Here is a 27945-nt window from a genome sequence, read left to right on the forward strand (position 1 = left end):
TTTAAAGAGCAGAATTTTCTGGCATTATATATATATGTACATATATATATTTAGAAACAATTATTACAATGCAATTATTCGCACTCCACTATTGCATGGAGCCCTCAAACACTATAAAGCCTTCATAGCAAGGTGAAGGAGATTGCCCTAATCATCCACACTGAGAAAAAACAGAGTAGAAGAAGGCGGCATATTGCCCAATCTGTCACGACCAGCTGGATGGAAATCAATATGCATATCTGGACAAGCCTTAGAGACAGAAAATGAGCTGAACCCCATATTGAGAAGATGAGGTTGGATAAGATCAGATCTGGAAAACTGGGGTGGACTTCTATAAAACCAAGGGCTCAGCGCCAATAAAACCCATCTCTTTAACACTCACATTCTCCCAGCAATCCTAGAGGATGAATATCAATGAACAGCACACTTTCAGAAGAATTAACAAATAATGCAAAGAGTGACAGAAAGATGCAGGATAGGCATAAGACAGACATGGGGTTACTAATGTAGCCCACATGGGACACACTACACCATATGCACATATTAACAGAAAGGGAGGAGAGTTGGCCACATAGTGATAAGACATATGTAGATGGAAAGACTAAGGGGGAACAAGTGGCACCCTAGAGACAGTACAGCAGCAGGAGACAGACCTTGAGTGAGCTGGGTGAATAAACAGGGGAAAACCACATGAGAGGGTAAAAATGAATGCACTTGGAGGAAATACAAACACTGATCAAATCCTAGATCCATCATCCCACCCACACAGGAAATGGCTGTTCCACCACATCCCCTTTGGTTTGGACCCTACCTTGGCTCCCCTCCTCATCCTTTCTGGGTTGTTGAACTGCCCTTCAGGCAAGTTCTCTCTGTGGGACAGTGTTGTAGGTGGCCTGAAGGAGAGATATAGCCAGGCTGAAAGGCTTCAGCCTGGGTCTTAACAGCCTTCAGCCATGGTTCTTAACAGGTACTTGTGCATTGGAGAGAATCGATTTCCTGCAGATTTCCAACTTCTGTCTGTGGCTCCCAGTAGTCTGGTTGACGAGCATCAGTACACACCTAACCCAATTATACTACCTACCCAGATAACTTTCTCTCATAGGAGCTCACAGTATGAAAAGGTCCATTTTTAGTAGCCCAGCATCCAATTAGGTTAACCCTTAGAATTCAAAGACCTTTGTGTAGCTGGAGGTACTGGCTATAGCAACAACACGAGACCTGGAATTTAACGTTGTTGGAGCAGAGAATGGCAAACTGAACCAAGTGCTGTGTTTTCACCCAGTACAACAAATATCAACCAAGATAAGAGGAAGGAGAGAAAGGACCTGGGGAGAGGCCCCCTTTAGCCCCTGCCTACTCTGAGGAATTCTGCCCAGAATCATCCTGGATACTTCTGACCTAGCAAAACTGGATGTCAATTTTCAGCTCAGTATTCGTAAGGACATCATCTGGGCTCAGAGCAGCCTCTAAACAGGCAACTGTGCACCAAACATTCTGGGGGCCTGGACTCAAAATATACAGAGACCAGAAGAACAGGGCAGAGGGTACTCAGTCACAGTTACGGGTATGGGAATAGCGAGAGATAAACAACTGAGGGAAAGGCAGGTGGGGAAGAAGGGTACATGTGAAGTTAGGTGTACTCTGTGGGGGAGGGAGACACCTAATGTTTTATAAATTGTAAAATTCTTCAATGTAGAATCTTGGACTTTACTTTTGCAAAGTTTTTTAAAGTGCCTACTTAAATTGGGGGTGAGGGGACCTCCCTCATATACTATCATGGGAAAAAATATTTTCCCTGAGAAATCTCTTTAGTTCCTTTAGCTTCATCCCTCCCTAGGCCCAGGCCCCTCCCATAGCGCTCTCTCACTGTGTAGGACTGTATTTATATCTTCAGTTAAGTGAAAGCCCTAGCATTCAAAACCTAGAAACCACAAAGTAGCTTTGTCTCTTTAATTTTCCATAAGGCATTTACTATCACATTTTTCAATGGTGAAAATGGCCCCCTCATTCTCCTTTGTTCAATGTAGGCACCTAGGTTTGTAGTTAGGAAGAAAATGAGGACCACAAAGAGTTCCCAAGTAAAACCAATAAAGAAAGAAAAATCCCTTCTCTTTCTCTCAATTCGCACAACTGGCCTTGAAACAGGCCAGGCAAGAGAAAAGGGCATCATCTGGGGTGACTGGGTGGGCAAGATTTTCCTGGCAGGGGACAAAGCCAGAGGCTGAACTGCTGGTTACCCTACTGAAATATACATCTCTCCCATCCCCAGCAACTCTCTCCTTTAGCTTGCCAACCAATTTCCCACTTCCCTCCACCCCTCATCAGAACAATGACAACTTTTTCAGTAGTTGGACAAGCCCTTCTCAACATCAGTCCAGAACAGAACAGTCCATTCCTTCTCTTTAAATCATGTGGTGGCTCTGTACAAGGTGGACAGGTAGGTAGACAGAGAGAGGGAGAAAGTAAGATCTTCATCGGGGTGCACTGGAGGGAAACAAACTTTTATCACAGCCGCTGCCGATATCTCATGATGGCCCAGGCTGCGGCCATGGCAACAACCAACAATGGCACCAGCACCATGGCGACCGGGATGCCACTTGGTTCCCCTTCCCCTCGATGACCCAAGGGTCCGTTCTGCACCTGGACCTGGAAGGGAAAGAATATTGATTTTTCATTAACCGGTGTTTCAGAAACACCACCACCCAACAAAGACATGACCATGAAGTACAGGCACCATCAGGCAAAGGCAGGAGGGAAGGTTAATAACTGTTCAGTGTTATTTATTCTCTAGTCCTCAGAGAATGAGACACAGGGCAGGGTTTAGTTGGGAAGGCTCTGCATCGGCTTTGCTGAATACTAGAGGTGCTTGAGTCCCTCATGAGGATGCAATAAGCCTGTAAGGTTCTCAGACAGCTAGAGGCTCTATGAGCGTGGTCATTCTGAAAGGCTCCCTTGGATCACAGTCTAGAAGTAGCAGACTTATTCTCTGTGGCACACAGTGCTGACATGAGAAACTGGTCAAATCCCAGAGGGCTCTCTCCTTAGCAATCAAAAGTTTGGCCTTTCACTGCCCAAACTCCTCTTCCTGTAATTCTCAATTCTAGATATATGAAAGGGAAAAAAATCCATATGATGCAGGCAAAATGGAAAATAAAATATAAAGCAGACAAATCCTAAGCATTCCTCTCCTAAATGGTACTTTCTCCTGTAGTTTGAACGACCCTTTTGTGACATAAGACATGTATCTTGCAAAAGAAATGAAGCACTAGATATCCTAGTAGGAGTTATTATGGTTTCCCAAGTCATTCTTCTCCTTTGTCAAGGAGTCCAGCACCTGGCTTATAGACTTCCCTCCTATTTACTCTTTTTTACTAGAGGATTCCGATAGACACGTTATTGTCCCTCAAACACTCGAACATCCCAATTCCTCAACTCCATGACCTAACCTTTTCATCTCAACAACACAGAGGGTTGGTAACCCCCTCGATCTCCCTGTCCCCCAAGTCTTCCATTTCAATTGATCATTTCCTCCAAAATCGACAAATCAAATCATAATCTCCTATTTATTATTTCCTACCTCCCTATGCTATATTCCTCCTAAACCTACTCTTCACTGTCAGGGAATTCCAAACCCTCCATCCCTCAAAAATCTTCCAAGCCATGAAACTGCTCTACCTTCACTTTCCTCCTTCCCCAAACTTGATTCTACAGTTAACACATTCAGCTCTATGCCTCCTCTACTCTTAAATCCCTTGCCCCCAATCTTATATGAATTCTCCAATGCCAGCCTTGGATCGATCTCACCACCTACCTCATCCACTCTTTCTCACTCACAAAACTGGAAGAAATCATTAACTGGACCCAAAAAAAATTTATGCCATTTCAAATGGTCCTTCACAAGACAATCCTTTTACTCCTCCCCCAGCTGAGTCTTTATCCTATTCTCCACAAAGGCTAATTCAAACCTCTTCTCACATTTTCTACAGCCGTGCCTTTTTGCTACCCTCTCTGCCAAGGACGTCGCCACATATCTCACTGAGAAAATACAGACTCCTCTGTACAAAGACTCCTCTGTATTTCCAATCCCCTTGAAAACATCTCTCATTCTCTCCTCTGGTCTCTGATGAAGAGATGACCTTCTCTTTGCCAAGGTCAATCCCTCTATGTATTCCATTCTGTCTTGTCTTCTCCAGCAATCATCTCCTCTCTCTTTCTAATCTCTATCTCGATCTACTGGTTCCTTCCCAGAGGCCTACAAAGTAGGCCATGTTTCTCCCATCCTGAGAAAACCATCACTGGACCCAATCATCCCCTCAAGCTATCATCCTATAACTCTCCTCCCTTTCTCAAACAAATTCCTAGAAAATGATGTCTACATCCAGAGCCTCAACTTCTCTCACTCACTTCTTATTTAATAATTAAGCATTTATCGAGCTCAGCATAAGCCAGGCACCATGCTAGGAGAGAGTGCTGAAGTGAAGAAGATCTGAGTTCAGACACTCTTTCAGACACTTCCTGGCTCTGTGACTCCAGGCAAATCACTTAATCTCTCTCACCCTCAGTGTCCTCTCTATAAAATGAGGAAGCAGGACTTAACTTAGGAACATCTAGGTGACCGAGAGAGTGAAATACCAGGCCTGGGGTCTGAAGTTCTCTTCCTGAACTCAAATCTGACCTCGGACACTTACTAGCTGTGTGACCCTGGGCAAGTCATTTAACCCTGTTGGCCTCAGTTTCCTCATCTGTAAAATGAGCTGGAGAAGGAAATGGCAAACCGCTCCAGTATCTTTGCCAAGAAAACCCCAAATGAGGTCACAAAGGGTCAGACATGACTGAAAACAACTGCACAACACCAAAAAGGGCTTCAAAGGTCCCTTCTAGTTCTAAATCAATGATTCCAAGTTATTAGCTCTTCGCAAAATGGCTTCCAAACTCATCACTCAACTGGAATTACTCTCTCCAAAGTCACTAATTATCTTTGAAATGCCAAATACGATGACTTTCAGGAGCTGTTCTCCATGGCTCATGCTGGGAGAGGCTTTATACATGTCTGAATCTAAACAGCCAGAGCTTCTGTACCAAATGGCACATCAAACATAATCATGGATTACAGACTACACGTTGGGGAATTTAAATTCCTGGAGGACACATCAAAAACCCTCCTCCTTGCACACCCACCAATGACCTGTACAAGATAACAGGAAAAGGAATGCTCGAGACTGGGTCCATGGAATTCCCATAGATCTTCAAAAAGCCTGCTATATGAAGACTGGCTCCAAACACAAAAATGGAGGGGATGCCCACCCTGTGTTGCACTTTGAGTGACACGGCATAACCGGCATTTCGGAAGAGGTCCACAGCATCCTGATGCAGCAAATTCTTCAGGTCTTGACCATTCACCTGCCAAGAACAATAAGGAAGAAGAATAAGGGAATTAGAAGCAAAGCTCCAGTATGTCTACATACTCGGAATATGATGAGTCCTGAAAATCCTAAAAGGTGAATTCTATGGCTAACTCACAAATTAGATTCTATAAGGAGGGTGAGAAATGAGCACAGAGTAAAGGGTGCATAGACCTTATCAAGTCACTCCTCCATTCAAAAATTTCCAGTGGCTCCCTACTACATCCTGAGTAGAGACTGAACTTACTTTTTCATGCATTCATGGCCTCCACAATCTGGCACTGCCTAATTTCTCCAGTCTTACCTAAATTTGCAGCCTGTTACTACCCTTCTTGCCCTCTATGCTCCTATCAAACTGAACTACTCTCTAACTTTTCATGGGTCCTCCTGCCTCGAAGCTTTTGCTCAGACTGTTCCCAAAGCCTAATGTGCCTTCCCTCTCCCTCTTCTGCAGGATTCCTACCCAAATCTAATGTCATCTCCTCCATGATGCTTTCCCTGATCCACCTTGTCAATCAAGCTCTTTCTCCTTGGAGCTTACGTAGCACTCAGTTTTACACCTCTCCAGTAGTGCTGTGTACTGTAGTTATGTGTTGGGGTTTTATCCCACAACTATCGAGATGTGGTGTGCTACAACAGAAAGACCACTACCAGTGCTACCAGTGATACCATCACAAAGCACAGATTCCAAGATACAGGGGAAGGTCTCACAGATACAAAATATTTAGAGTAGCACTTTTCGTGGTGGCTAATAACCAGAAGCAAAGTGTGTGACCAACAAGTACAAAATGACCGAAATATGAAGTATTCAGAGAAACTTGGGAAGACTTATATGAAATGATGCAAACCAAAGTAAGCAGAATAGTTTACATGATGGCCACAATAATCTAAGGGAAAACAACAATAAAATACTTTAGAACTCTGATCAATGCAGTATTCCATAGTAACGTCAGAGAACTAATGGTAAAGTATGCCTCCTGCTTCTCATTTGAGAGGTGATGGGCTACATGTGCCAAATGAGACAAACATTTTCAGCCATGGCCAATGTGTGAATTTGCTTCATCCAATTATATTTACTTGTTACAAGGGAGGATTCGTTTTGGGAATTGAAGAGGCAAGAGAGCAGGGAGGAAGGTAATGACTGGGAAGTAATATGGTGGAAAAGAACACTGACAAGATGTTAAAAAAAAAAAAAGAAAGAAAAGAACACTTTTTAAAACTGATCCAGCCATTTTGGAGAGCAATCTGGAACTATGCCCAAAGGCCTGTAAAAATGTTCATACCCTTTGACCCAGCAATACCACTCCTAGGGTTGTATCCCAAAGAGATCACACAAGTGGGAAAAGGACCCATATGTACAAAAATATTTATAGCGGCTCTTTTTGTAGTAGCTAAGAATTGAAAATCAAAGGGATGCCCATTAATTGGGGAATGGCTGAACAAGCTGTGGTATATGAAGGTAATGGAATACTATTGTGCTATAAGAAATGGGGATGATATGGACTTCATAACAACCTGGAAAAACCTACACAACATAGTGCTGAGTGAGCAGAGCAGAGCCAGGAGAACGTTATACACAACCACAGATATATGGATTCTGTGATGACTAACCCTGACAGACTTTGCTCTTCTCAGCAACACAATATGCAGAGACAGCTCCAAAGGACTCACGACGGAGAGTGCTATCTACATCCAGAGAAAGAACTATGAAGTATGAATGCAGATCGAGGCACACTTCATGCTCGCCTTTTTCTCCCCCCCTTTTTTTTCTCTCTTTTGTATTTGTTGTTGGGTTGTGTTTTTTGTTTTTGGGTTCTGTTTCTTCTTTCTCATGATTCATCCCACTGGTCATAATTCTTCTCCACAAATAGACTAGTGTATAAATTAATTCAATGCGAAGTTATACATGGAAGTTATATGGGATTCCATGCCATCTTGGGGAGGGAGAGGGAGGGAAGAAAATCTGGAACTCAAAATTATGTAGAACCATGTGTTGCAAAAAAAAAAAATAAAATTTAAAAAAAAAGTGCAGAGGAAAAAGCACCCAAGATGAGGAAGAGTGAGGAGGCCCAGTTTATAGTCACAGTTACGCCACTTAGCTAGCTATCGGACCTTGGGGAACACATTTTACCTCTCTGGTGTTCAGTTTATTCATCTCTTCTTAGAACAGGAGTTGTCCTAAGCCATGAATCTGGGGAGCCAGAGTCCCCAAATACCAGGAAGTCTTTGGACTTGGATGGAAAAAATGTTAAATCTTTATTTTCACTAGTCTCTATCTGATAGTTAGGATTTCTAACAATTATTGAAAAACATTACTCTGAGAAGAGTTCACAGTCTTCACCAGACTACCAAAGGGGTTTGTAACACAAAGAAAGGTCTGCAACCCCTGAAACAGACAGTCTCTAAGATCCTTCCAATTCTATGACTCTACCTCTCATCCCATTTATACTTTCCCATCTTCCCACCAGGCCATCATGTCCCTCTTTCTACCCACAATGCTATCTCTGGTCTTAAGCTATGTCTATTTCTCCTCTGAAACTCTTCTTGTCTAATAAGTCTCTCTAGGCAACCACTACAGTCATTGCATTCACATGTTCTTGCCACTTCTGTCAACTTTCCACATACTTATAGCATTCTGAACAAAATCCAAAGTGCTTATTAGCCTGGCACCTAAGGGCTGATCCTTAACTCCTCCCACTCACCTTCCACCTGGCCCCATCCCCACTCTCATCTCCCTCCCATCTGGCTTTCATCCAGTACTATCTTACACAACTTTCCTTCATCCACTCTAATGTCACACCAAACGGAGTACTGACCTTCCCCCATACCCATCTAACACTTTCTCATCTGTCTTTATGTATATCATTTTTGTCTTTGAAATGTTCTTCCCCCTCAATCTATACCTACTGACAACCCACCTGTTTGTCAAGGCCTAGCGCAAATGTCACCTTCTCCATAGTCTTCCTTAATCCTCCTGGATAGAAATAACTTCTCTCTCCATCCTCATTAAAGGATCACAGATTGAGAGCTGGATGGGACCTTAAAGGCCATCTAGTTCAGCCCATCATTTTACAGATGAGAAAACATTAAGTAACCCGCCTAAAGTCACACAACTCACTAGTAAGGGGCAGAACCAGGATTTGAAACCAGGCTGTCTTAACTCCAAATCCAGCACAGCGTCCGCTGGACGTGCCACTCCTTATGCACTTGTAAATGTGTCACCTTTATTGCTGCCTCTCTTTATTACCACCCGTAGTATTTATGAGTTCTTTCAATGCAGGGATCGTGTCTTAATTATTTCCGTACTCCTCACTAACAAGTACTAAAAATTGTATAAAACAGAATGACTTTTACATGTTCACAATGTTTATACTGCGAATGCAAACACTGTAATGTTTACATTAAAGAAATGTTAAATTAAGGAAATGTTCGGACTGTAAACACTCTACACTTAAAGGGCTATAAAAAAACGGTACACACCCTTTGATCCAGCAATATCACTTCTAGGTCTGTATCCCAAAGAGATCATTAAAAAAGGAAAAGGACCTGCATGTACAAAAATGTTTATAGCAGCTCTTTTTGTGGTGGCAAAGAATTGGAAATTGAGAGGATACCCAACAATAGGGAATAGCCAGCTGAACAAGTTGCGGTATATGAATGTAATGAAATACTGTTGTTCTGTAAGAAATGATGAGCAGGCAGACTTCAGAAAAACCTGGAAAGATTTACATCAAGCCTGTACAGCCTGCTGTCTGTGGGACACTTACATCCCCGCTGGCTGCTTGCGGCATGCCAAAGGTTTTCAGGTGGCCCAAGAAAAATGATCCTCTACATTTTTCAACGGCACCCCAAAATCATTTGGCATGACACCAGCGGCCCATGGGCTGCAAGCTGTGCAGGCCTGTCTTACAAGAACTGATGTCGAGTTAAGCGAGCGGAAGCAGGAAAACATATGCACAACGTTGCGTTGCACTCAATATTATACAATGAACAAGTATGATCAACTTAGCTCTTCTCAGTAACACAATGATCTAAGACAATTCCAAAAGACTAGTGATGGAAAATGCCGCCCACATCCAGAGAAAGAACTATGGAGCCTGAATGCAGATCGAAGCCTATTATTTTCACTTTTTTGTTGTTTTTTGCTTGCTTTATCTTGTGGTTTTTCCCTTTTGTTCTAATTCTTCTTTCACAACATGACTAATGTAAAAATATGTTTAGCATGATTGTACATGTATAACCTATATCAGATTGTTTGCTCTCTTGGGGAGGGAGGGAGAAAAATTTGGAACTCGCAAAAATGAATGTTGAAAACTATCTTTAGTTTTGGAATTGGAAATGTATGGAATTTGGAATTGGAATTGTAATTGGGAAAAAACAAAATATTATTAAGTGCAAAAAAACCCAATGTAAACATTCTTATAACACTGTTTTTAAAGAATAGCACTACTAGATTGTAACAGAACAGAAAGTGCCAAAAAGTAGGCTTTGGACCTGTGAAGGGTTATTATTGCAAGGGGTCCATGAATCTCTATTTGATAGGTTAGCCAGTGTGTCTTCTGTGGATAGGATGAATAAATAATATGCCCCATACAGATTAAATTTTTCCAAATTTTTTTTGATGAATAAAATGCCAATTGACTAAAAGTGTTGTTGAATTCATAGCAGCCTTCTGTCATACTGGATTTTCTCAAAAGACACTAAAAAGGTGTTCTGCTTGATCAAGGAATTTAATATAGAGCATATTTTGCTTCGACTCTGGTTGTTATCCCTTTTCCCGCCTTAGTAAAGCCTAGCACTAGAAACATAACCAAACTTCTTTAATGACTGAAGATCCTGGGCTTGTTATTCATTCTAAATATGAACTCTTTCTACATGATACTGTATCAGTAGATAGAGAAGACATAATAGGAGGAACTGAACGTGTACTGACTTCAGGTCATAAATATCAGAAGTTTCACTTTTACTTAATGCCTGAAAGTAATATAATTTTCTTGCCCTTTACATTCTTCTCATCAAAGTTGAGAGCAAGGGTGAAAAAAATTCTTGCTGTATTCTAGTGAATTAAATTTTACTCTAACAGGGGCTATTAGGAGGCTCTACAGGTTTGCAATTCAGTTTTATTGGCTGTAGATGCAGTTTTACTTGCTCTAAATCAGTTTCTCCTTTGCAGATGTGTACATAAATGATTGTCCTATCTCCCTCCAGTTTCTAAGTTGAGTACAACAGAGATGCCTTTGGTTTCTGCAGACAATGGGTACTTCAGAGTACTTGATACTGTCGACCACATTTCACTATATAATTTCACTATATTCCATAATCTTTGAGAAATGCTGTAGCACAGCAGGATATTGAGCAGACTAATGACCTATCCCTCTGTGGTATTATTAGGCAAAAAGTTTTGTTAAAATGGAAAAATCACCAATGTCATAAGTTCAGTCACCACTTTTCAATTGATAAAATAAATAGAGATCACATGGACGTCTGTGAGTCACCCAGTCCTTCTGGCAAGACCATAGGTAATCTATCCTAAGAAGATAAGAATCTAGTATTTGCTAAAGCTTACAGAGAAAGGGAGAGATTTCACAAGCTTCCTGAGTGACCTATTCCAGTGTTACATAACTAAAAGGCAAAATGAATGGATTCCTAGACTTGGAGTCAAGACCACTTGAATCTTGCCTCTGACATTTACTAGCTGGTTGACCACAGGCAAATCACTTAATTTCTCTGAGTCTCAATTTTCTAATAGGTAAAATGGGAATTATAATCCTGTAGGACCTGTCCCACCAGGCTGTTGTGAGTCCCAAATGAGATCACATATATAAAGTTCTTTAAAAACATTAACCTGCCACATAATGAGCAGTTAGTGTTATCCTCATCACCTCATCATTATTGCTGTTGTTAAGAGTCCCAAATTTTTTCTTATGGCTTCTGGCCTTTGGCATGTTTTTTTAAATAAAGCACTCCCTTCCCCACAGGTAAAAACCTATTTATGATTATAGTTGTTAAAATACAACAAGGCAGCTGCATGACCTTGGGCAAGTCACTTAACCCCAATTGCCTGGCCTTCCCCCCTCCAAAAAAAAAATACAACAAGGCTTTAATCTTCTTAAAAGAATTAGACACTATCTGGAAAGCTCATAAGAGCTTTCCCCATCAAAAAGGGTCTTTTCTTTGGGAGGGGAGTGGAAGGTGGGGTGGAGAGGCAGTCACTGCATAATAGCAATTTTTAAAATATTCATTATTCTTTCTGAATTGATTCAACCATTCTGGAGAGAAATTTGAAATAATGCCCCAAGGACTATAAAACTGTATATACCCTTTGATCCAACAATACCACTACTAGGTCTGTATCCCAAAGAGATCATAAAAAAGGGGGAAAGGACCTACATGTACAAAAATATTTAGAGCAGCTCTTTTTGTGGTGACAAAGAACTAGAAACTGAGGGAATGCCCATCAGTTGCGGAATGGCTGAACAAATTGTGGTATATGAATGTAACGGAACACTTCTTTTGTTCTATAAGAAATGAGGAGCAGGTGGATTTCAGAAAAACCTGGAAAGACTTACAGGAACTGATGCTGAGTGAAGTGAGCAGAACCAGAAGAACACTGTGCACAGTAACAGCAACACTGTGCTATGATCAACTATGATAGACTTAGCACTTCTCAGCCATACAATGATTCAAGACAATTCGAAAAGACTCATGATGGAAAATGCTATCTACGTCCGGAGAAAGAACTATGGAATCTGAATGCAGATCAAAGCCTACTATTTTCACCTTTTTATTTTTTGTTTTTTCTCTTTCTTGTGGTTTTTCCCTTTTGTTCTTATTCTTCTTTCACAACACGACTAATATGGAAACATGTTTAACATGATTGTATAACCTATATCAAATTGCTTGCTGTCTTGGAAGATGAGAAGAGGGAGGGAAGGAGAAAAATTTGGAACTCAAAATCTTTTAAAAAAAATGAACTGTTGAAAACTATCTTTACATTTAATTGGAAAAAATAAAATACTATTTACAAAAAAAAAGCAAATCGATAAAAAAGAATGATTAAAAAAGAAAGAAAATAGTCATTATTCTAGTAGATAAGGGAGAGCCATGATGCTGCCATTTAACTTTAGGATATGGAACTAGGATAAGAGGTAGATATCACTTAGGAAAAATGGAAGAGGTAAAAATCCAGCTCACAGGATGTCAGAAGATCACTTCAAGATATCTTACCGGAAGGCCGTAACTGTATGCCAAGGATAAAAAAAAAACTAGAAACTCCAAAACACATAGTAAACAACCCCCCATAAAAGAGCAAAATCTATGAGAGTGAAAAAGGCAGAGCTCATCAAAATAAGGAAGCAATTGAACAGAGAACTGAGAACAGGACACTAGATTTGGCAACTAGACCACTGAGAACCTTCCAGAGGGCAGTTTCAGTTGAATGATGAGGTTGGATTGCCAAGGATTTAGAATCAAGGGAGAGGAAAGGCAATAGAGGCACTGAAGTATAAATGGCTTTGTCAAAGATTTTGGCCACAAAGGGAAGGAGAGATAGAGGATGATAGGAAGTAAGGTTGGTGCTAGAATAGCAAGGACCAAATGAGAGTTTTTTAAGGATAGGAGAGACATAGGGATATTTGTAGGCAGCAAGGAGCCAACAGAGACGGCAAGACTGCAAGTTAGTGAAAGAATAGGGATGACAGAGAGGGCCGCCCGCTAGAGAAAATGGAATCACTAGTGTATGTAGAGGGTTTACCTTGTCAAAAGGGCCACCCCTTCATGTAAGATAGGGGGTGAAAGAAGCATTAGTGAGAGGAAGATACCTGAGTGATGTGAGATAAGGAGGAGAGGAGAAGCTCTCAGCAGATGGCCTCTATTTTTCCAGTGAAGTATGAACCAAGTTCCTCACCTGAGAGGGGATGCCATGGGAAGAGGGGATGCCATGAGAAGCTGAAGGAGAGACGCAAAGGTTTAAAAAAAGCACTCTAGTGACTGCAACAGGGAGCTGAACTGCAGCAATAAGGGCCCAGGTGAGATTACATAGCAAATGTGTAATCGATCCAGGAAGCACAGATGGTTTCATGATTTTATCCAGCTTTGCTCAGAAGCTTGTGAATAGAAGCAAAGAAGGCAGAAGGTGGGAGCGATCCAAGTCTGGTGTTTGACAAAGCATGACTGACAAAAAGACAAGGGAATAAAGGACTCAGGTACAGAGGACAATATAGGGCTGAAGCGATCCACTAAGGGGTCTGTGAAGACCAGGAAGGGAGGAGAGCAAAGCCAGTGTAACAGTGATGGCCTGGGAAAGAACTGAAGGCTGGAGGGATTGGAAGATGAAGAACAGGGTTAGGAGTCATAATGTACAGGGAAAGACGGAATGACAAAGTCTTATGATAAAGGAGATGTCAGAATTCACTAAGAAGGAAGTGGAACGCTTGTGAGTAATGGTAAGACCCTGAGTATGGTCGACCATTACTAGGTAGAGGTAAGGTGGCACGAAGGACTAGATCACAAGAACTGAGCAGACGGAGGCACTAAAAAGTTGGGAGTGTTTGAGGGAGTATCAATGTGTATGGTGATATCCTCTAGCTGTAAGAGCAGGATTTTGGGTGAAATGACTGTGAGTCAGGCTCTGGACGGTCTAACCTGGTGCCTGGAATATAGCAAGCACTTAACACTTGTTAACTGACTGGTCCAAAACTTCTATTTAGGCAAAGTACTAGCACGCTTCCTTGAAATAGCATTACAATGTCATCTCCAGTTTACAGACTTTCTCCAAGATGCTCCTCGAAACACCCCACACTTGTGTCTCTAAGCTTCCTAACTTAAGTCCCTCTCATGAAATAAAGTTTAGGCCTTCAGGGTTTCAAGGAACTGTCCAGGGGTTAAACACTGAGTCACTGAGATGGGGGGAGGGGGGCAGGGTGGTAGAGAGAAACAGGGGCTCTGGTGGACTGAAGTCTACTGTACAGAGCTGCCTTGGTCAACGTTCCAAAGCTAAATGAGTTTCTGTCCCTGGAGACAGAGTCAAAGGACAAATGAAGCACCAGCCTCTTCAAAAAGACACTGACTGTCAAACTCAGCCTCAGTCACTGAAAGAGGCAAAGATGGAGTCCCTCTCTTTGCCCTCCTTGCCCCAAGAGGAGGCACTGGAAGGTACTAGAGGCTTTTGGGGGGGTGGGGGTGGGAAGGAGAGAAGAGAGACGGTTCCAAACCTGTGATTTCATGGATATGGGAAATATTTGGTGTCACATCTCTCTCCGCTAATGCAAACGGGCAACATTTATGTAACTTATAGCCAGAGATTTGCCTGGACACTGAGAAGAAAAGCATCTTGCCCACAGTTGCTCAGCATTTTTAAGAGCCAGAATATGAACTCAGACCTTCCTGATTCCAAGGGTGAACCTGTCTACTACATCACATTGCCTCCTGGAATCTTGATACATATTAGTCACTAATGAAATGAGAGATCAGGAGCGACTGAAAACAAACAACAAAAACCAAAAAGCCACTGGACTGCAGCCAAGGCAAAATTCTCAACATCTTGGACTCCTTTGTGGAGTTCTCTATGTTCTTCATTATTTCTGTTTGGTCTCTCATACTACCTCCAATCCACACTTTTCCCATTCCAACCTCTTGTAGAGATCCTTTTTAGTTCTCCAAGACTTTGCCTCACTGCTTCTCCTGGAGGAGAGATAGCTCCAGGCCAGCCATTGGGCCTCCTCAAGTCAAGATGGACCATGAATTCTCTTTTACTTCTAGATCTCTGATCTTATGAACTGAAGGCTCTTGTCATTAAAGGCCTTTCCCACTCCAAATTCTGCTTTAGTGCACTTCAGGTCTTTAGAGTTAGTCCTTGTTTTTCAACTTTTCATGACTCCATTTTGGGGTATTCTTGGCAAAGATATTGGAGTGGTTTGCCATTTCCTTCTTCAGCTCATTTTACAGATGAAGAAACTGAGGCAAACAGAGTTAAGTGATTTGTTCAGGGTCACACAGCTGGTAAGTGTCTGAGGACTGAACTCAGATCCTCCAGACTCCAGAGCCAGCACTCTATTCACTGTGTCACGTAGCTGCCCTTAGGAGTACCCTACCAACACCCTTACTATGTCCACTTTTCCTATCACATATGTGTATATTGGTAGTTACCTATCTTCAGCATAACCTGAAAACAAAGAAAAAGAACATGCGAAAACTACTTTCTCCAGCCCTCCCTATACATATATATATATGTTTGTGTGTGTGGGTGTAACACACATAGACACACATGCACACATACATACACACACACATGTATCTGTATACACACATATCAGAACAATGACTAGGAAGAGCCTGAAGAAGGGCCGGTGTTTTGTTTTGTTTTCAATAGTTATGGAAATTCACACTTAACTGACAGTCTGATTTCTTTTAGCCCCATTACTAACTTTTTCAGGGCCCATGCTAACTACACAATTCTTACCAACTATTCTACATATCCTATTTTTCCATTTCATAGTGACAGGTGGGGCCTAAGCACATAAGAACAGATTCTGCAGCTGAAAAAGTGATGTAACACCAAAAACTACACAAAGAAAAGGCCTGAGGTAAGACGGAAATCCAATGAGCAGGGGGCAACCATCAAAGCAGGATCAAGGCACTGGGAATCTCAACTACTGAAAGGGAAGCAGTTTCAGAGCAGAAGAAACGCTGTGCTATGACACTAGAGTCCTGGATTCTTTGCCATTTTGACTGAAATTCTTTTATCTACCCTCCCTTCCTACATTTTGCTTATTAGCTGTGTGACCACTGGCAAATCACTTAACCTCTCTGCCTCAGATAATTGGGTCAATAATACTTTACTCAAAATAATAAAAATACCTTACTCATTTAAAGATAAGGGTTAAACTAGATAATGCCAAGGACTCTTAAAGTCAGTTCTATGATGTTTTCCAGCAGCAAGAATCCTTCCAAAGAATGGGAAAGGGGGTAAGGCTTAGGAGACAGAGGACTGTGAAGAAGGTGAAAACCAGTTCTCACCGAGAGGATCTTATCACCCTCCTGGAGCCGCCCATCCTGGGCGGCAGCCCCATCCTCTTTGATCCGGCTGACGTAGATGCCAGTGTCATTGGATACATATTGTTGATCTGTCCCTCCGACGATGTTGAAGCCCAGCCCTGAGAAAATCACAAGGGAATGAAGGGGAGAGAGGGGGTGGAGAGAGAGGGGATTGAGAGAAAGGGATGGGAAAAGAGAGACAGCAGGACACGGAGAGAGAGAAATGAAAATGTCAGACAACATGGACGTAGACTAGGCAAACAGATGAAATGGGGTCGGGATGGTATTCCCACAAAGCCAAGCCAATGGCTCCCAGAGTTCTCTACCTGAATTAGGCCAGAAATAAAATGTGTTCAAATGGATTTGCCAGAGGTTTCAGGAAAGGATCCCGGGTTCCTTTAAGGAAACTGAACCAAGAATTAATGTTAATTTCTGCAGGACTAAAGACCTGCTCTCCATTTCTGATGGCTCTGGCAACATCAGGAAGGCAGTATCCCAAAGTCCAGAGTCTTCACCCATTATGCTCTTTACAGTGGGCAATGAACAGAACCAGAACAATTTATACTATAAAATAAAAATGATAAAAATGAACAAATTTGAGGATTTTTGTAAATGGAAAAAGAAAGAAATGAATAGAACCAGGAAAATATTTATACGATAGCAACAACACTGCAAACAATTTTGAAAGCTGTAAGAACTATGAGCAATACAGCCACCATTCATGATTCCAGAGGACCAACGATAAACGTGCCACCCATGACGGAGAAGTGACAGATTTGGAGAAGAATGACACACATGTACTTTTTTTTGTACAGCCATTAAAGTCATTTGTTTTGCTTGACTATGCATATTTATTGTAAGAATTTGGTTTTTTCTTTTCTTTTTTTTCCCTAATGGGGGAGGTTCAGGAGGGAGAGGATAGATTTTTGTTCATTTGGAAAAAAAGAGAAAGGTGGAGATGCTACAAATGTGAAATGCTGCGAACACTTTCCGATGATGTCACTGTTCTATTAGTTTTACTTAACTATTTTTAAGAGACCTCTCACAAAGTGAGAATCACCTGTAAATGTATATAATGCAAAAACAAAAAACTGAAAGTGAAAAGAAAATTATTCAATGGGGTAGAAAAAAAGTACTTTTTGGTCCATTACTAAGTGAATGATTGAGTGTTTAGGGTTCAACATATCTAGGTGACCCTGGACCTAAATGCCTTTTCCACCTCTAACTCCATAATCAAAGCATTTCCTTGGAAAAAAAATATGTCAATGGCCCTTAGACATTCCTGAGAGGTCCTTACCAAACACCCTGCCCAGCCCCCATTTCCCTCATCAGGATATAGGCTTCTCTTGCTTTTTGCATTTGTAACCTCAGAGTTTAGCACAGGGCCTGGCATGTAGTAAACACTTCATAAATGCTTTTTCATTTACTCATTCATTACTGAGTACCAAGAGAAGCTCGACGTCCTCACTCTGACCAACAGGGAAGGCTCTGTATAACGTGGCACCACCTCTGCAGCCTTCTCTCACACAGGTCTGGACCAAACAGCCAAACTCATGGTGCTCCACACGCTTCCCACACGGTCCCATCTCCATGCCCTCCAGTAGTAATGTTTAGGACATCTCCTATCCAGGGAATGCCCTCTCCACCAAATTCATAGGAATTCTACCCAACTTTTAAGGCCCAGCCCAAATGCCTGAAGCTTTTCCTGATACCCCCGCCCAGGCTCAGGCAGTAGCAATCCTTTCTTCATTAGACCCTACCTACTCCTTGGTTTACACTTCTTTGATCTAATTATCAAATACCATTTTGTATCCTAGTCTTGTTTTTTGGGTGGGTGGGTGGGTGTGTGGTGTGTTGGGCAGAGACTCTGTCTTTATGTAATCTCTGGATCTATCCCTTGAACCTAATATGGTGCTCTGCACACAGAAAGAACTTAATGTTTACTAAGGGACCCCTTTGGAAACTCTCCCCTTGTCAGGTTTCTTTTGGTGGGGAGGACAACCCTACTCATGCTCTTCTGTCCTTGCTTATGCAGTCCACTGGTAAACTACAAATGTCACAGAAAAACAAAGTTATACTTGGAAAGGAACTTGGAGATCATTCCCTCTCCTGTAGATGAAAAAAAGCAAGGCCCAAGAGAAGCCAGTGAAGGTAGAGAGAACCACACCAGGGAAGCCTGGATGAGCAAAGAGACCAGAAGTTAACCAGAAGGCTTGAAGAGGGGGACTGCAAGCCAGCACCAGCTCTATTAATTAGGTTCTTGAAGTCAAGTCCTACCCCCGGCCTGTGTACCCCAACATCACTCTGCAGGGCCCAGCTATGCACACCTCAAAGCACTGGGAGCCACAGAAGATAAAGTCAAATCCTCCATGCCACCACCTGCAACATCTACTGACCAAGGACCACCAAAAGGTAGAGGAGCTCAGGAGCCCTAGGAGTGGCAGCATCCCACAGACTGCCTGTCCTGCTTCTAGTCCAGCCTTTACAATCATATCCAGGGAAGCGACTCCTGTGGAGAAGGGGCCAGCCATCTCCACCAATTACCAAACACCACTCACAGGACAGAGATATGGGAGGACAGACAGAGTAGTGCTCTGATCTAGCTCATGGTAGAGCTGTGAACTGGACCGGTCATTGTAGAAAGCAATTTGGAACTATAAACTATGCATACCCTTAGCCCAGTGATACACTTACAGGCACATACTCCAAAATGACCAGAAAAAAAGGAAAAGGACCCATATGTACAAAAATATTTACTTTCTGTTGTAGCAAGAATCTAGAAATAAAATGGCTAATCATCTGGGAAATGGCCGAATAAATTACAGTATATGAATGCAATGGAATACTGTACTGTAAAAAATGACAGAAGAGACAGATTCAAAGAAACCTGCAGACCTGCATGAACAGGTACAGAGCGAACTGAGCAGGAACCAAGGGAATAATTTATACAATGACTCCAACACTATAAAGAAAAATAATTTTTGCAAGATTTATGAACTCTTATCTCTGCAATTACCAACCACAATTCCAAAAGATTGATGATAAAACTGCGCTTCCCACTTCATGACAGAGGTGCAGAATGAAATATAGGCTTACACACATGGACGATGAGTGGCTTTGTTTTGTGCGACTATGCTTATTTGTTGTAAGGGAAAATTTTGCTTTTTAGGGTGAAGGGAGAAGAACTGGGGGAATAAGTGGGACTAGTGCTAGTGATGGAAAAAACATTTCAATGAAATACTTTGAAATGAACAAAAGAGAACAGAAGTAACTCATAGTTTAAGCAGGACAGTTTCGGAATTAATTTGAATTTATTATATACTTTTTCCATGCAAAAGTTTATTTATTCTATAATAAGAAACATTAAAGAACAGTAGAATCGGAGAGTAGAAACTCAGGGACCAATTCTGCCACAGCCCCATCCAGTCTGTGCCAGTCCCAGGGTCTGCTTCTCAGTTAACATGTGGACCTAGGGGACCCAGATACACCTAAAAAACCAGTGGGAAGGGAGGGAGGGAAGGAGGGCTAGAAGGAGCGAGGAGGAAGGAAGGATGTCTACAAGCAGCTGTTAACTCTCTCTGTCAAGCCTAACAAATGAGAAGGAGAGTGTGAGTGGACAGGTGGGGATGGGGATGGAGGAGAGGTGAGGCAAAGATCACATGCTGTCTTTTACAGGTGCTTATCGGATCGTGTACTTGTCCCACTTTTTCTCTGGGTCATAGGGCTCCCAGCGGCTAGCTGGGAAAATATGCTTGTTCTTCTCATACCAACTCCTCAGCACCACCTTTCCTGCATGTGACTCATCCTTCTCTACTGTGGCATCACTGAGTAGCCGAACATCATCATGGACATCAAAGTTAAAGAGTGGACCGCTCTTCCCTCTGGCTTTGGTGACGATGAAGTCATAGAAGCTGTGATGATGAGGTATGATCAGATCTTCCTTGATGTACATGAGCTGCTCCACTCCTGCCGACCTCAGCTCACTGAAGTCTTTCCGCAGGATCTCCAGGGCCTTCTGCAGGAACTGCTGCATCGTGTTCCCCTTCTTCATCTTCACGGTCCTACGGTGCCCAGAGCCATCCCAGTAACTAAACGTAATTTCAATCTCTTCACTCTTGATCTTCTCCTGCTTGGCCTCCCACTCCTGCCGAAGCTCCTCTCGGAGTCTATTTTCCTCTTCCTCTCGGTCACGGTCAGGAAGAAAGCTTGTGTCCACATCTGGGTTCTTCCCCAATTTTCTCTTCTTTGAAGGGATCTCTTCTCCACTTAGACTGCTAATTCTCTGAAGGTAGGAACCAGGTCTGTTCTTCTTCATGTCTACACTGCCTTCCCCTTCTAGATCTTCCTCATCCATATCTTCCTCTTCTTCCTCAGGCTCCTCTTCCTCATCTAAGGTGAAGGACAGGCTAGAGATCTTGCGCTTCTCTTCCTTCTTGCGCTCTTTTTCTCGAAGTTTTTCCAGCTTTAGCTGAAGTTCTTTGGACTGTTCTTTTTTAGCCAGCTGCTTTTCCCGCTCCTTCACCAGCGCTTCCTGCTTGGCCTTCATGTCATTCAGGGTTACAAGACCAACGGTGCTGGACTTGAGCTCGGCCTCTACTGCGTCATAGTGAGCTGAGAATTTCTTGTCAATGTTTGACTTCATGATGTTCTCCTCAGTGATCCGCTGCTTCATCTGCTCCATTTGCTCCCGCTGCTTCTCTCGCTTCTTCATCAGATGCATGGCGCGACCCGCCTCACTGGCGGCACCCTTGTACTGAGCCATGGCAGTTGTAGATGGCAGCACTCTGGGCCAGGCGACTGAGGAAGAACTTATTATGTACTTTCAAAAAACAAGAGATAGAGATCAGAGATTCAGTTTCATATACGATCCTCCTTTTTCGATTCTTCTATATGTAAATGTTCATGTCTGTTGATAGTTGTCAAGTTCTAGATAACAAAAAGTTAAAATTAAAACCCTGAAAAAAAATCTGTACCCAGATTAGACCACAAGCACACCTTGCTATGTGGCTAATGAAGGGGGGGGGGAAAAGACAAAAATGTCCCAGAAGAGTGACCTTTAAAAGAATTCTTAAAAAGGTGAATGCTAACTGGACGTCAGGAGAGCTGGGTTCTAGTTCCAGCCCTGCTACTAACTTCATATATGACTTTAAGGATTCTGAGGGTCTGTTTCTTCATTTGTAAGGTGAGAAGGTTGGACTGGATGATCTTTAAGGTTCTCTAATTTAATAGGCTCCTCAAATTCCTTTTTCTACCTCATTTCCTTTTCTTTCCCAACCCCTTGAGCTTCCAACACTAACCTCTCAATAAGTTTGTGTGTTTGGGACAATATGGTTTGCAACATTACTTGTGGAAGGGAAACACTCTTGTAGGGTTCCCTAAATTACCAGGATATCTATAGTTGTGGTGACCAATGAAGTCCATGTGCCAAGGGCGCTTTATGGTAAGTAACCCAAGGGATGTGAAGACCTTTCTGGTAAAAAAGGCTTCACCCATGTTCAGATCTCAGCTTTTCCATTCAATAGCTGTTTTGCCTTAGGCAAGACACATCTCTCTGAACTTTAGTTGCCTATCTATAAAATGAGGAGGTTGAATAAGGTATATCTATGAGTCTGCCCAGCAGAGATCCTCATGTCAAACAGAGCCCTCTGCCTCCAACTGGCAAACAGACTCTCCTTCCCCATTACAGAGCAAAGGGTCTGCCCCTGCTAAACCACAGCATTCTCATCACGCCCCTAACAACTGGGATTGGGTATCCCACCTCCCCGAAGCCATGTCTGTGATAAATCAGCACCACCCTAGGAAGGTAGAAGATACTGGTCCAGTGGTTTTTTAGAACTAGACACCAGCAATACTTATCTGATAAGGACCGCTTTTGAACAGTTCTCACTGACCCTCTCAAAATCTTACCTATTCCACTCGTGACCCAGAGTTGCCCAGATGTTGAGGTCCCAGTCCCCTCAAAGAGTGCCATACACTCTGGGGAAATGACCCAGGAATCTTTCGTTGGGTTGGTCTCCTTTCCCTGAGGATGGTTTAGACAACTCCTTCCCACAAAGAGCCCGGGGACCAAGGGATGATATTGTTGGAAGGTACCTGGCTCTAATCACCTGAAGAAGGTCTTTATAAAGTTGTAATGAACAATTAATCGATAAGCATTTATTAAGCACCTAGTGTGTGCCAGAAACTGATACCAAAAAAGGCAAAATAAGTCCTAGCCTTCAAGAAGCTTATAATCTAATGGAGGAGATAGCATGCAATCAATTATGTACAAACAAGATGTGTTCAAGACAAACCAGAGAAAATTAACAGAGGGAAGGCACTAGTTTTAAGAGGAACCAGGAAAAACCTTTCACTCAAGGTGGGCTTTTCACTGAGGCTTGAATAAAGCCAGGAGGTAAAGACAAGGAAGGAGAAAATTCCAGAAATGGAAGACAGCCAGTGAAAATGAACCAAAAAAAAAGGATCCTGGCTGACTCAGTAGCAACACTGCACCCTTGGATGAGAATAAGAGTTGTTATTCAGACCTCATGGAAAAAAGGGACAGTCCCTCAGCAAAGAGCTCTAAATGGGCAAAGATTTGGTGTTACCAAAGCTCCCAGGAACGGGGAGGTCCTGGCTGGTGGACATGGGAACACTGAGAGGATCAGGGTATAAAATAAGTCTTGATATGGACCCTGGCCCCAGGACAGGCTGCATTCCAGAAGTTAATAAGTTAACTATACCTACAGCATTCCCTGCATCTCCCAGGCTAGACCTTTCAAAAAAGGAAGTGAAGTTAGCCTGGCATGACCTTGATGAAGTCACAGCTACTGTTTTGTTTTTGGGATCAGATCCCCTATGGATCTACTTACTATCCTGGTGACTTTACAAATAAAACAACTCTCCATAGCCACGACTCCCTTATGGGCTTTCTCTCCCTATTGGAATGTGAGTTTGTTGAGGAAAGGAATCATCTCATTTTTGTATTTGGATCCTCAGCATTTAATCACAGTGCTTGGCACACAGTAAGTGCTTAATGGATTAGTTTCCATTCATCAATAATTCCTTTTCTGTTTATGTAATACTCGGATAGAGTATCGGGCCTTGATTAGGAAGACCAGAGTTCAAATCTGGATTCCCACACTAATTAGCTGTGTGACCCTGGGCAAGTCACTGAACTTGTCTGCCTCAGTTTCCTCAACTATAAAACAGGGATAATGATAGCACCTACCTCCCAGAGTTGTTGTGAGGATCCAGTGAGGTAATATTTGTAAAGCGCTTACTTAGCACAGTACCTGGCACAAAAATAGGTGCTATGTAATTGTTTATTCCCTCCTCTCCAAACTGGGAACTAGAATCTGACTCACTTAATTCTCCACCTCTCTTAATAGCTCCACGATTCATCTATCCACATATCCTGAGCACCATACTTTCCCTACAAAGGATTCAACAGCAGGGAAGAAAAACTTTAAAAGGAAAAACAAAAACAAAGGAATTTTCTGAACAATTGATATCCCAAATGTGAAGTCTGGAATAAGTTTAGAAGCCCTTCTATTGTGCTAAATGGATTAAATCCCCACAAGTAATCCGCTAGGAATTACTCACTAATGGGCAGAAAATTTGGTGTAATAAAAAAGGCAAAGTTTTCAGCATATTGTCTACTCTCATCTTTGACTTAATCTGCCTCATTCCACACACACACACACACACACACACACACACACACACACACACATCCCAGATTACTCACTTCCCTTCTGCATCTATTGGGAACTGATTCAGGAAAAGAGCACAAACAAACAGGAGTCAGGAGCCCTGATTTTTTTGTCCCACCTATGCCAGTAACTTGCCGTGTGACCTTGAGCTAGTCGCACTTGTCTGGACCTCAACTTCCTTATCTCTAAAACAAATGAATTGGATGAGATGATATCTAAGGTCCCTTTCCAGCTCAAAAATTAGTATTAGTTAGTTTGTGACATCTGGCTCACGATCAAGCTGGAATAGACTCCAGGTCACTGCTGATCACCTGTAGTTAACTGTAAAATTAACTGTGAACTTGGGGCAGCTAGGCGGTGCAGTGAGTAGAGCACCAGCCCTGGAGTCAGGAGGACCTGAGTTCAAATGCGGCCTCAGACACTTGACACACTTACTAGCTGTGTGACCTTGGGCAAATCACTTAACCCCAATTGCCCTGCTATCCCCCCTCCAAAAAAAAAAAATTAACTGTGTACTTTCAGCAAAGCCTCTGCGGCAAAATGTTGCTAGCCCTCTATCATTACCCAACCCAGGTTGCTTTTATTTTCTCCCTCACAAATCCCAATCCCACCCACTCCTTCTACCTTTTCCTCTCACTCTTGCTCCCTTGCCTACGTCTTTGGTCTTCTGGTGTCCCTGCGTGGCCACTCCATGGACACGATGGCTAAAAATTCTGTAAATTCATTCTAGACATCAAATTCCCGTCCTCCTAGAGAGGTGGTCTCCAAAGAGGGGGCTGGGCTGTGGCCTGACTCCAAGAAGTATGGGATAGACCAATCAAAGGGTGGATCACCTCCCGCACTCCTCCCGTAGTAAATAATGGGGCTTATTTCCAATACAATCACACCTACCCTACCCCAGCACAGTCTTCCTGATTCTGAGCCCTGCATAGGTCCTTCTGGGGAGTTATCACCTCACCAGTACACATAGCAGCAAGTACTTAGGTGCCACTGGAAAATTCTCACCACCACCCCACCCCACCAGCATACCCATCCCCTGTGCCCCAGGTCGGTTCATGGCTTGGGCAGGCACTGCTGGAGAAGGGCAACACCATCCTTCCAAGTTACCTTCCTGTCTCGTTCCAGTCTTTACTCTCCCTCACCCACATATCTTATCAGTTGACAAATCTTGGCATTTCTACCTCTATATTCCTCTTAATGAAACTACCATCTTAGTCCAAGCACTCTTCACCTCTAGACTGAATTGTTGAAATAATTTCCTAGTTGGTCTCTCCTCATCGAATCTATTTTATACACAGTTGTCCAATAATTTTCCTCAATTCAATAAATTCCAGCAGCTCCCAAATGACTCTGCTATCATATATTATTTATCTTTATCCTATCCTTTCAAAATGTATATGTTTATGCAAGTTTGATAATGTAAATCACTTTTAGCACAGCAGTACATGTATATAATTTATAAAAAAAAATACACATATTAGGAGTGTCTTTAAAAAAAAATGTAAAGACTGCTGTCCTAAAGAACCCATCCCCCCCACTTCGGGATATGGGGAACAGACAACTCTCAACCTCCCCAGGAAGTTCACCCGACAGGTGAGGGATCTTTCTAATTAAAAACACCGAACGCTAGCCACTATTTGGAGATGCAAACAAGTAGGAAACAGCATCTTAAAAGAAGGCTTAAGAGTCCGAGGTTCCTCTCGGTCCCCGCCCGGGACACCGCTGGCTAGGCTGCTGACCGAGAACGGGGCTATTTTCAGAGGGTTCAATGGACGCCCCGCTCTGCGGGGGTTCAAGTGCCTGCTCAGGGGCCACGCTCTCAGAGGTGGGGGCGCAGGGGGAGGCCGTGCGCGAAGGGCCGTAAATAAAACCAGGCAGCGGTCCTGCTGAAGACCCAGCAGCCCAGGGGCCGGAGACGGCCAGCCCGGCCCGGCCGCTGGACCAGCTAGTGACCTTGGGCGAACCGCCTCTGCGGGCACGGAGCGCGACCTGGCCTAGGGGATCCTTCAAAGACCCCTCGTCGGCTGCGGGCCTGATTGAGCTCGGTGATGGGCTCCATCGCCCCACGGGCTGTCCATCAGCAGCGCCACTGACTCTCGGAAGAAAAAAAGAATTTATACGGGGGCGGGGGGTGAATTTTCACGTGGGATTCCACAGAATCTCGGTAACGGAGATTTTTAAAAATAAAAATAAAAACCTCCGGAAGAAAAGGGAGAGAGCGATCGCGGGCAGTTACAAATACGCCCCCCACCTTTAATCCTCCCTCTCCCGGGAGTCGCCGTGACGTACAGGGCAGCTCGGCCGTGCCAGGCTGCGGACAGGACGGGGCAGGGGCTCCTCCGCCAAGGGCGGACACGAGGCTACCGACGGATCCCCCTCCACGAGGGGGAAGGGAGAAGGGGTTACACCAATAGAGGCCCCGGGCCCGGCCAAGGGGAGGCTGGGGGTCGGGGGTGGGGGTGGGGAGACCCCTCGCGGTGTGGCGGGGAGCCTGAGGTTGCACGTCCCCTCCCCCCCCGGCCCCTTTCCCCCTCCCGCGTCCCAACCCCAGCTCCCGCCAAGTACCTGAGGGTCCCCTGAAAAGGTTGATCTCTTCTTCCGTGACCAGATAATCCACTCTTCCGTTCATGCTTTACCCAGGGCCCAGGGTTTTCCACCCCCCGACCGGATTCACCCCCCCGTGGTGTTCACAGGACTGAAGGTGAAAAAAAAAAAAAACCCAGCTGCAGCAGAAGCACTTTCAGTTTCATCAGCCGCCCTGGACAGGAAGAGGAGGAAGGGAAGCGCCGGGAATTCTGGGGGATGTAGTTCCCGGGCTTCTCCGCCTCCCCTCCCCTTGCCCCTCCCCCTCCTAGGCTTTGCACGTGGGTTGGTTTGTTTGGGAGGATTTTGTTTGTTACGGGAGAGAGAGAGAAGGTGCACCAGGTGCTAAGGGCATCCTTGATATTTCTGGGACCCTGTATACTTGTGACTCCTTTGGTCTTTACGATAACGCTGGGGAATTTTGTAGGAGGGGAAACTGAGGCTGGGCCAGTTGTTTAATAATAGCAGTAATGATAGCTGACATTTATATATTTCTCGCCACGTGCCAGCAACTGTGCTAAGCACTTTACAATCATCACTTCATTTGATCCTCACAACCACCCTGGGAGGTGGGTGCTAGTATTAGCCTCATTTTACAAATGAGGAAATTGAGGCCAAAAAAGTTAGGTTACTTGTCCAGGGTCACGCACTTAGTGTCTGAGACCAAATTTGAACCCAGGTCTTCTTGATTCCTGGCTAGGAGGACAGGATACCGCATGCTGCCACATAACTCAATAGTGCAGTGGAGGTGACCGGCTTAATCACTAAGGGCGCCCTCTCCTTATATGTAAAACAAAGGGCGTCTGTGGTGCCTGCTTAACAGGGTTGTATGAGGCCCTGTTGAGACAGGCTGTGTTATCCGGTAGACTGTACACTCCTTGGTGGCAGGGAATGTCTTTTGTATTTTTGTATCGCCGGTGCTTGGCATACAGTAGGCACTTAATAAATGCTTATTGATTGAAATGTTTATTAAGGGGAAGGGGAAAGGCAATAAGCATTTATATAGTGTCAGATGCTTTACAAATATCATATCATAAAGTAGGTGCTGTCATACCAGTTGGACAGTTGAGGAAACTGAAGCAGAAAGGTTAAGTGAGTTGCGTGGGGTCACACAGCTAGTTAGTGTCTGAGACCATATTTAAACTCTGATCTTCCTGACTCCAGGCCCTAAAAATGTCAGCTATTCCCATAGTAGGCACTTAGTGCTTGTTTTCTGAATGTCTTTAAAATTA

The 27945-nt window shown here is 43.4% G+C and overlaps 2 protein-coding genes across 2 annotated transcripts; both read right to left on the reverse strand.

Annotated features, from left to right (window-relative positions):
• On the reverse strand, window positions 1-26905 carry LOC118829142 (synaptojanin 2 binding protein). Its single transcript, XM_036736109.1, has 4 exons — window positions 26696-26905; window positions 16419-16555; window positions 5305-5400; window positions 1-2646 (listed from the first exon to the last, which is right to left on the reverse strand). The coding sequence occupies exons 1-4, from the start codon at window positions 26757-26759 to the stop codon at window positions 2506-2508; spliced, it is 438 nt and encodes a 145-aa protein (XP_036592004.1). The 5' UTR covers window positions 26760-26905; the 3' UTR covers window positions 1-2505.
• LOC118829141 (protein FAM50A) lies at window positions 19729-26900 on the reverse strand. The gene is made up of 2 exons (XM_036736108.1): window positions 26696-26900; window positions 19729-21362 (listed from the first exon to the last, which is right to left on the reverse strand). Exon 2 carries the CDS (start codon window positions 21196-21198, stop codon window positions 20116-20118), a length of 1083 nt encoding a protein of 360 aa, XP_036592003.1. The 5' UTR covers window positions 21199-21362; window positions 26696-26900; the 3' UTR covers window positions 19729-20115.
• Window positions 26906-27945: the final 1040 nt, after the last annotated feature.

The sequence above is a fragment of the Trichosurus vulpecula genome, chromosome 8 (assembly GCF_011100635.1).
Source record: "Trichosurus vulpecula isolate mTriVul1 chromosome 8, mTriVul1.pri, whole genome shotgun sequence".
NCBI lineage: Eukaryota > Metazoa > Chordata > Mammalia > Diprotodontia > Phalangeridae > Trichosurus > Trichosurus vulpecula.

What these genes read in the sequence shown, in the direction of transcription:
- LOC118829141 (XM_036736108.1), bottom strand. Translation starts at nt 21,198, where the DNA reads ATGGCTCAGTACAAGGGTGCCGCCAGTGAGGCGGGTCGCGCCATGCAT.
- LOC118829142 (XM_036736109.1), bottom strand. Translation starts at nt 26,759, where the DNA reads ATGAACGGAAGAGTGGATTATCTGGTCACGGAAGAAGAGATCAACCTT. An exon ending in AGGGTGATAAGATCCTCTCG is followed by an intron (nt 5,401 to 16,418) that starts GTGAGAACTGGT and finishes TGTTCTTGGCAG; the next exon opens with GTGAATGGTCAAGACCTGAA. An exon ending in CACTCAAAGTGCAACACAGG is followed by an intron (nt 2,647 to 5,304) that starts GTGGGCATCCCC and finishes TTTCCCTTCCAG; the next exon opens with GTCCAGGTGCAGAACGGACC.